The following is a 10476-nucleotide window of genomic DNA, read 5'->3' as shown; positions in this document are numbered from 1 at the left end:
TAATTTTTTGTTACCTACTTTGTTACAGTTGCTTCAATATCCGTCTCGACTTTGTAGAAAATAAAAATAACTTATTTAGATGTGTCGTAGTCGAAACAACATATCTTTATTGTCTCAGATTGGTTCATATCCGTCCAGTCATCTTGGACTATCTAAAGCTAATTCTAAAGCAGAAGTCTCAAGTCCATTAATTAAAATGTTTCCGGAACTATACATACCGGTTTAACATGTCTTTCTAAGAAATAATAAAATGAATACAATAAAATAAAATATATATAACACATATTTGTTGCACAGATTTTAGCATTATTTCTTACTTTTTATGCCCTGTACCCGTAGGGTAAAAAGGATATATTAGGTTTGTGCAAAGAAACAGGCAGAAGGAAGCATCTCCGACCACATAAAATATACGTGTATGTATTCTAAATCAGCATGACGAGAAAAACCGATCTAGCCCTGAGAACTGCAACGGGTACTACATTTTTGATCACACTCGAGTGTTTAATCCTATCGTTATGATTATTTCATTTGGGTACAGTGACAAGCAATGTTCGGATGTTAACGAGCCCTCAACGAACATTCAGAGTGAATCAAAATTACTGATCGGAAATGACCGAAAGTTTTTGCCTTCATGCAAGCAATGATCGAACGCTGTATTTACAATCATACCCGCATGACCAAAATGTTCGCTAGAGTTCGGGTAATTCCCGAGTCAATTCCAGCTTGCAGCGGTTGAGAGGTCATTTTCATTGGCTGGTAATATTGTAAAACGGAAGAGACTCCGACCAGGAGCAGCCAATAGTTCAAGTGGGGGTTTTTTTTTTTAAGTTTTATCTTTGTAAGTGTGCAACTCCCTTAATAACTTTTTGGACCGTTAATAAGCTAGGGGCGGAAGAGTCGGTATGGCTCTTCTATCTGCTTGGGAAACTACTTATTAATTTTACAAAGTCAGCTCACACTCTTGACTAATGGTTTGCACAACAAGCAATCAACTTCAATCTTAAGCTAAGATATGTCAATGACAGAGTTCATATGGAAAATAAATGCACACATTCCAAGACTTACACATACTATATATAGCTTGACAATACTATAAAAGCCTGTATATTGCAAAATTGGATCGGATCATTGCTTTGTTTACTTTTTCCAAACAAGTTTCACAATTCCATAACAATACTATACAATCACTCTGCAGCTTTCTCTCCCATTTCACAGGTAAATAGTTCGAGAACTAAAGAGATTTAGCTTACCGAATGGACTTGTTCTTAGAAGCCAACGTGGTCCGCAGAACGGAAGTCCACGTCCACAAAACTGATTCCTTATTTTCAATTTTATGGTATATTATCACTTTATTTTACAGTTGGTTTATTGGCAATACTACTCGGATCGTTTAATAAAGGTAATTTACGAACTAATTCATCTGGAGGTAAGCAATGCACTGGCATAGTGGCTGTTGCTGGTGCAGCATTCTCTATACACGTATTAGTTGGGCTTTTTTTTGGGTGAAAATAGATTAATTAATTAATATTAATGTATTTGCTCCAATAATTACAGATTCTTGTATTTTATCTAATATACAATCTGTAAAAGCTTCAGTCTCTCCTGGGCCTGACAACATTCCTAGTTGTGTGCTTAAAGAAGGTAGTACTTCCCTCTGCAAAGCGTTGCATAAGCTTTTTATTCTGTCATGAGAACGGAATCTTTCCTGCTTTTTGTTAATTATACCACTCCACAAAAAAGGTTGTAAGTCAAACAATGCTAACTATAGAGGCATTCCTAAACTGTCTGCCATTGCTAAATTATTTGAAAAAATAATTAACTTCTCTTTAGAGCATCATTGTAAGTCTGCAATCTCCCTTGCTCAGCATGGATTTTTTGAAAAATCGGTCAACAACGACTTATCTGCTTGAATTTACATATTTGTTAAATTGAATTCCTCCTCTTGAAGCTAACTTGTATGGAAGTTGGTCTAGAACACATCTAGGTACTTATACTTATACATTGCAACGTATATCTTCAGTGAAAGATCTTGGAGTTCTTTTTGATCCCAAATTGAATTTTTATCTTCACATCTCCACTATCGTTTACAAAGCTAAGGGTGTTCTTGGTGTTAATAAACGTTGGTCCAGAGAATTTAACGACCCCACACCACCAAGCTACTTTACAGTTCTGTAGTAAGTAGAAATAATTGATGTAAATGTGCCTAATGATGCTGAATTTGTTGCTGTTAGAGTATCTTTTCCGTTCTTTGCACTATACATCTGTTGTTCTTATATACCTCCCTCTCCCGATATTCAGGTTTATATAGAACATACAACCTGTATCAAATGAATCACTAATCTCCTACGTGACAGTGACGCGTTCGCTGTGGTAGGTGATTTTAATTTGACCAACATTCTTCAATCATTCTAACTAAGCAATCATTCTAACTCGGCAGAGCATGTCTCTTTAGATTGCCTGCAGGACCTTTTATTGTTCCAAATTAATTCTATACCTAATCACTTAAGCAGAATGCTTGATCTCGTCTTTGTCACTGACCCTGCTAGTGCAGTTATCTCTAAGTCTTCTCCCCTGACATTGCCAGAAGATTCTTAGCACCCTACTCTGCAAATTTCCCTCTCAATTCAAGCTCTATCTTTACTCCTACACTTATCCCAAACAGTACTAGTTTGTGCTTTCGCAAAGGAAGTTTTCGTTTGTTAAACGAAATAGTGTCATATCGTTTGCGTTATCTAAACCTCTTTGGTTTTCACCAAGACTTTCAAACGTCCTTGCTCTCCTGGGGTAGCCAATATCCTAGTTGTGTACTCAAGGAGTGTTCTGTTCCCTTTTACAACCATTGTTTGATTCTTCAATCTTTCCAGCTATATGGAGAGAATCTTTTGTAATTCCTTTACGTAAAGGGTGGTAAGTCTGATATTCCGAATAACAGCGGTATTGTAAAGTTGTCCGCCATACCAAAATTATAAGAAAATTTGGATTCATAAAGAGACGGTCTACTAGGAAAAATTTGCTGGAATTTACTTCCTTGGTAAATGAATCATTCATTCAAAAAAAGCAGACTGACGTCACTTACACTGACTTTAGTAAAGCATTTGACTCTGTGAACCATGATCTTCTGCTCTTTAAGCTCAGTCGTATAGGATTTCCCTCCGCTTTTTTGTGTTGGATTTCGTCTTATTTAAAAAACAGGACCCAACGGATCTTGCTTAGGTCTGAGTCCGTTTTTGCATCATCGGGTGTGCCTTAAGGTAGCCACCTTTGCCCCTTACTTTTAACATTATTTACTAATGACCTCCCCTCTACCTTGGCACACTCTCATATTCTTCTGTATGCTAATGATGTGAAACTTATTCTATCTTACAAAAACCCTTCTCGTTTTCATCGCCTGCTGGATGATCTGAACTGCATCCAATCTTGGTGCTTAGCTAACCACTTGCACCTCAATTGCTCTAAATGTACGTTTATGACATTTCACCGAATTTCGCCTCATTTAGTCATGTATACGATTGACAATGTGCCATTGCAACGTATATCGACTGTTGAAGACCTTGGGTTTCTCCATATCTCTAGTATTGTCAATAATACCAAGCGATTACTTGGAATCATTAAACATTGGTTCGAGGAATTCAATGACCCTTATACCACTAAGCTTCTTTACACTGCTCTAGTACGCCCTGTGCTTGAATACTGCTCATGAGTTTGGTGTCCGCAGTATAGAAATCATCGGGAACGTATTGAGTCTGTTCAGAAGCAATTCCTACTTTTTGCTCTACTTGGTCTAAGCTGGGATCTCAACCTCTGCTCGCCATCGTACTCTAGCAGGCTAATGCTATAAACCTTCCTTCTTTGGTAAATCGTAGGACTGTTCCTGGAGTCATTTTTCTTCAAAAGTTGGTTATTGGTGAGGTGGTTGCCTTAATTTTTCAGTTCCTTGTAGTCCAACAAGGTATTATTTGCCGTTCATATTGTCTAGATGCCCAACCGATTACGCTGTGCACAATCGTTTTCGGGTCATTTGCAGTAATTATAATGATCTTTCTTTTTTACTCTCGACAGAACTCTCCCTAAATTCTATGAAAACTGCCCTCTATACTTATCTCCGGGGAAATCTCTGACCACTTTGGCTGTGATTGCCAGAATGGCAATTAAATTTCCCTCCACCGGGTTGGAGATTTTTCTTTTCCTCTTTCTGCCTTACTTCACCTAGATAGCTCTTAAGTAGAATTACGTTTTCTCCTCTACTATCTATTTTTTTGTGGTGTGTGTAGGTCTATATGAATGGTATACTTGTAAGATAAGATTAAAGATGAAAAGAGTTGATGTTTTTAAATCCAGAATTTCAATCCAAAGAATAATCCACTTGATTGTTGTTTGTTGTTTTTTAGTTAGAAATTTTATTTTGTTCGTATCATGTTGTTGCATTTTCGTTTCGATTCCGTTTTCAAAAATGTAATGTATGTATTATGGTTTCGAGACGTACTCTTTATTGGTAGATTAGTTAAACTTATTTAAATTTTACATCCGACTGCCCCTTCACAGATAATTTAATTCATCCGCTGAACGTACAATTTTTCATTTTTTTTTCTATACAACTTTTTTGTCGTCATGTTTCGAACAAATTGTAGTTTAAAATAATGGCTGTATGTGTACGTAATTGTATGTGTTTAGAAATTAATTTAAGCTCGAATTTGTATTTCAATAATTTTTAAAAACAGTTTTCAGTTATCACTAATTAGCCAATAGGTGTTCGAGTTAATAAACTAATTGATTCCACGTGCCACCACGTGCCGTTCCGTTCGTTCCATTTACTTCTTTCAGCGTTTAATGTTTTTGTTTTTGGCTATAAAAATTAAGTTCTTGTGAAGTTATTATGTTTCGTTTTTAAATATTCTTTGCACTATTTTTGTGTGTAAGATTTAAATTACAACAAATAAATATTAATGTTTTGTTATTAGTTATGTATTCCTTATGATTTTACAAATTTTGCTGCTGCTTTTTGTTGCTTTTGTTTAATTTTCTCCGCTCCCTCCGTTTCCTCTCTTTGTTTTGTTTAATTTTATGTACTTTGTTTTGTGTTTTGCTAAGGCGACTTTTGTTTGGTTGTTTCACTTTGTTGTTTGTTGTTTTTGTGCTTTACATTTTTGCAATATTTTTTAGTTTCTTTCTTTAATTTTTGTCAGTTGTTTTTCTTCGCATCTTCATTTACACAAAAAGGAACAATTTGTATTTGGAATTGAAAATAGAGATACTATAGAACGTAAAACAAGGGAGTTTGTAATGGAAAAGAACACAAAACACAATTCACTTGAAATAATAAACAACTTTTAGGCATTAAAATTTGTGCTAGAAATTCGGCTATTAAAATTATTTAAGTTCATGCCACGCCCCCAATTCTACTTTTTGCTTGAGAAAAGTTATACCGTTTGCTCTTTGTTTTTGTTCTTTTTGTCGTTTCGTGTTTTTATCGTTTTTGTTTCTTTTAACATATTCAGTCTTTCAGCTTTTAACACAAATAAATTAATTAAATTAATTTATTCAATTGCATTTAAGTTATAAGTTCTGCCTGCCTGTAAATAATTTCGTGTTCTATTGCATTTATGTGGTAATTTCTGTTGTCTGCCTTTGAGTTTGCTCTTAAAAGTTTATAGCCAAAAAGTTCATGTTTCGTTTCAATCGCGAAAAATCCTCTCATCTTTTTCGTAATCGAATAAAAATTTTGAAAAATTTCCCTTCATTCCCTCTACCTTTCTTGTTCTTTGTTTTTGTATCCTTAGTCAAAGTTGGTTGTATAAGCCAAAAGTTTGGTTGCTTGTTTAAAAGTATTTAACTTAAAGCTACATATTTGGGTTTTCCATTTACATTTAATAGTTATTATAATATTGGTATTTTTTTTGTTTTGTTTATATGCGCTCTGTTGCTCTTTGTTATTATAAACTGCCTATACTTGATGCCTTTCGTAATAATTAATAAAAACTTTTCGAGTGGACGTACGCTTAATTGTTCTTTTTTTATAACTCTCTTCAAGTTGCTTTGCGTTGCTGTTTTTGTTTTTAATCGAAATGTATGCTTAAATTTAATTATTTGTAGTTATACGTTTCTATAATAAATATATAAAATTTTGTGTCTAAATCGGTTGTTTTTAGGAGCTTCGGTTTAGTGAAGAGAACTTAAATATAACACAAGAATAGTTCAACTATATTTAATTTAAATATATATGAGTCTGGACTCTGATCTATTTTTGTGTTTTTGTAATTGCTTTTCGATTTCTGGGTGGGGCTGAAACGTTCAATTTTCTCTTTACAAGATTTATACAAATATATATATTTATACTTATTTATTTCATTTTGTGTCAGAACCAAACAATTTGTATGTCTAAATCGGTTTCTTTCAACTATGTTCGTTAGTTTATAAGGCAACTGCTTTGTTTTTCTTACTGATTCTTGTATGTAGTTTGTAGTTTCTGTTCGTCTTTGCTGCATTTGTATGTGAATTTGTTTTGGTATCAAACTATTTTGAAATAAACAGGAACTGAGTGTTGAACTTTGTTGCCCGAAATTGTTTCAAAATTGCACAATTTTTCTGCCAACTCCTAAAAACAACGAAATTTTTTCATTTTCTTTCTTTTTTGTTGCAAAATTTTGCTGCGTCTTATTTGTAATTTTTGTTCGATTAAATCTAAAATTTCTCAGAATTTTCAAAGTATTTATTCATAATTAAATTTTGAATTTCTCGTCTTAAGTTTTATATTTTGCGTATATTTTTGTAAACTCAAAAGCAATTGAAGTAAAGTTTGAAATTTTCTTGCCTAAACTTGAATGCAGTTTACAATGCGCATATTTGTATTTATTGGGTTTATATATATATTCTTTAATAATTGGTATTTGCAGGCATGTTGTTCATGGATTGCCTGCTACTATGTAAATTATGGAAATAAAACCTAAATAAAATGAAAGTTGTTTGTAACGATGAGTGTTAAAAGAAAGTATTTGTTGTTTTTTCTTTCTCAAAAATAAACTTTAATGATCAGTTAATTCAAAAACAAAGCCATAACACTAAAAATATAATCAGTAAGATCTATAAATCTGCAATCAAATCAAATCAAATATAAGCTTAAGTTCCATAATAATTTTCAAAAACAGTAATGGTTTAATATCAAAATAGAGCATAATAGAAAAACTGTAACTATAGGTTTTGGCCACTCTAATGACGTGATCGTAGAAGCATCCACTGCCACTACACATCCGTCCTGCCTGCTGTCCATTAATTGAACTTTCGCTTTTTGCCACCCCGCTTCTTCCCCTTGCCACGCGATTTCCCCAACTTGCGTTTTTTGCTGCCACCATCGCCACGCAGCGCCGTCTCCCGGCTAATCTCGCCCAGTATCTCATCGCCCAGGGTGCCTGCAAGGAAGACGCATTATATATCTGGAATCGAATGTATATATGTGGTTTAAAATCTACCCAATGTGGTGAGGCGACGCTGACGATGTTTCTCCGCCTTGGTTACTGGAAGACGCGTCAAATAGGTCTCCTCATACTCCTGCTTCTCTTTCTGTTCCTGCGACAGCATCTGTTGTGCCCGCGATCCCGAAGATATCTCGGCGGGTGCATCCAAAAACTCTTCCTTCAAGTCTTGCAGCATGGACGAGCTAAACAGTGAGTAGATAAATAGTTCCGTAATCTAATCCAGTTCCAAAGTAAGTGAATAGAACAGCATATTCGACTATCCCCATCGCTCACTCTTCATAAATATGCAGTCCTGTTTACATTTCTTTGCGGTACTTACGTGATTGCACGCTTCTTAGCGCGCTCCATAGCCTTCTTCTCCTTGTCCGCCTCACGCTCATCCCCATCGTAAAAGACGGGCTTGATGCGCGGTGGCACATAGACACCCGTTTTGCCGGCCGTTGCTGCCTTTTTGGGTTTCTTTATGGCACCAGCTGCCTCATCGTCCTCATCCTCGTCCTCCTCATCGTCGTCGTCCTCGTCGCTGTCGCTTTGTGAGTGCTCCAATTCGTCGCCATCCTCGCCAGTGGCTGCCCCACTCAACATCTCATCCGGATTGGGCTTGTAGAGGATGGGATCTGTGCTGCTGGACACACCGGTGGTGGCTGTTTTCACCAGCTTGTCAATCTGATAGCGCAACTTGTAGTCTATCGGTCGTATCTTCTCGAGCACGGTGCGTATCTCTATCAAGCGTTCGATGGAGGGATCACCCTCGATGGTCTCGCCAGAGCATTTTCGCAACACTACATACGTCAGATTAATCAAATAGTCCAGCAGCATGTGATATTTGACCTCTAGAAAGCTCAGACCGTACTCTGTGGTCAGCTCCCCACGCTTGACGCGCTGCAGCATTCCTTCGACCAGATCTGTTACCTGCTTCACATTGCTGTTCATCTCGCCGAGCAGCTGGATGGCCTGTGGAATGTCCTGTTGTCCCTGCACCTCGCAGTCATAGTCCAGAGCCTTGAAAAAGAATTGTGAATTGTGACCATGTTAATGCTAGTTGTGAGCAGAAAAGATTGTTGATTGATGATGTGTGATGATATGTGTGTGTTGGCGTCAATTTGTTCTGATTGTTTATATTTGTTATCATATTTCTTCATATCCATGGTAGGTGTAGATACATATTTATGTTTCTAAGATATTAAGCTCCATATGATATGCAACGAATTATTAGAAAGTGTTACTTTTTTGTTTTGATTGTTTGACCATAGTTAGCTTATACCAGGGCAATTAGTTATGCTTGAAGTTTTTTTTATGAGCCAAATTCTTCTCTTAAGCTAAGAAATTTGAGCCACATTTTTTAGAAATATGTGCACCTTTCCGATCGCTTCAACGGCAATCAATGCCTTCCTGCATTTCAATATAGCAATCATTCATCAATTACGCCAGCCCAGATGGTCCATCATTTTATAAGCACTACTCAGAGTTTTGTTTTGTTATTTTTATTATGTGCCAGGTATTTATGATCTCTAGGGTTGGTAATTGATGTCAAGCCATCGATAAAAATAACTCAAAACACATGTAGGTAAATATACAAATTATTCATATTTCCCACATAATTTTTCAATTTAAACCTTCTTACGGCCAAGAAACAGGTCAGTCTATTAAGAAATAATAAATCTTTATGATAGTCATTTGATCAGTGATTTGCGATTAAACCAATATTGTTTATTTTATCCTTATTCTTATGGAAGCTGCGATTATCAATTAGCTTAGACTTAGCAATGGGTGTTAATTTTGGTATCGGTATTCTGGTATTATGTTTAAATGAGTAATTTTACTGATCAGAATCCATTCCAATCCTTTCTAGAATTCTTATATCTTTGAGGGGACTATCGATTAGCTTTGACTCAGCAATGGGTATTAATTTCTGCATTTGGAACAGTTTTTAAAAGAGTAATTTAATCCAATTTTTCAATAATTGATGAGCGTTTTCATAATTTAGGATCGAATTTGTATATTTTGTACTATTTGTATATATATGGTTCAAGAAAAGTTTTACTTGCTGCAGATGTTTTAAATATATATCAGCGTGTATTGAACGAACAAAGTCATCAGCCAATCAGATCCTGTTATGTCAGCCTGCTCTCTCCCTCTCTCTCTGTCTCTCTCCCCGTTTCTCGGTAGTTGTAATGCATTTCATATTTAAAAACTGTAGTGCACAGGAAATTAAATTCCCTACGCATATACACAAATAATTTGATTAGTATTTACTCGTAGCGCGACAGCCTCTAAAACATACACATTATAACGAGCTCTTTTCTATGTATATAGCATATGTATGTGTTGGTGTCCCTTCGTGTCCTGTTGTCCTGCCTTTGTGCGCCACACCGCATAACTCATTTACATATTTTATTGGCTGGCATTTAATTATTTGCATTTTGCAAAACTGTTGGCTGCGGCCACAGCTTTGGCCAACAACAGCAACAAACAACCCACAGCCCATTACCATCCACCACCCGATCCCATTACCAACCATTACCAACCAGCCAGCGGACGGCCCATCTGTTGGTTTTCCATTTTTGTTGGCTGCTTTTTTGACCGCCGCGGCTTATGCTGCATTTATTTTCAATTAATATTAATAAAGCGGCCGACCGGATAATTTCGCAAATATATATTTAGATATTAATTTCAAAATGCGCGCATTTTTTGTGGGCTTGCGCGGCTTGTTTTTGCCAGCCCCGAGGGGATCAGCTGCAATTTTGCAGTTTACAAAGCAATTTAGCAAATAATTATTTTGATAATAATTTTTGAGTGCGCTTTTGGTTTTTTGTTTCGTGCACCTTCCGCGTATTTGCATAATATTAGTATTGCATTATTGGAAAATTATTTTAATTGAATTTTCGAGGGTGGCAATAACACAACAAAGTAGCTTCAAGTGGAATGGAAAATATAGATAGGAGTTTCCTTTCGGTTTATTACAAAATTAATTAGAAATATTTTGGAAATATATTTTGAATGAGCT

General features: G+C 35.8%; 1 protein-coding gene across 1 annotated transcript in view; it reads right to left on the bottom strand.

The window, feature by feature from the left end:
* Positions 1-6826: 6826 nt before the first annotated feature.
* The window catches only part of LOC115628988 (neuroguidin), a 64923-nt gene continuing 61273 nt past the window's right edge, over positions 6827-10476 (bottom strand). Inside the window, exons 2-4 of the mRNA XM_030525269.1 lie at positions 7789-8471; positions 7464-7651; positions 6827-7403 (exon numbers count right to left, since the gene is read on the bottom strand). Of these exons, the coding sequence (XP_030381129.1) occupies positions 7264-7403; positions 7464-7651; positions 7789-8471 (1011 nt within the window). The 3' untranslated portion in view covers positions 6827-7263. The remainder of the gene's footprint in view (positions 7404-7463; positions 7652-7788; positions 8472-10476) is intronic.

This window comes from Scaptodrosophila lebanonensis, unplaced genomic scaffold (assembly GCF_003285725.1).
Source record: "Scaptodrosophila lebanonensis strain 11010-0011.00,11010-0021.00 unplaced genomic scaffold, SlebRS2 tig00000131-arrow-arrow-pilon, whole genome shotgun sequence".
Taxonomy (NCBI): Eukaryota; Metazoa; Arthropoda; class Insecta; order Diptera; family Drosophilidae; genus Scaptodrosophila; species Scaptodrosophila lebanonensis.
This window is presented reverse-complemented; position numbering and strand designations above follow the sequence as displayed.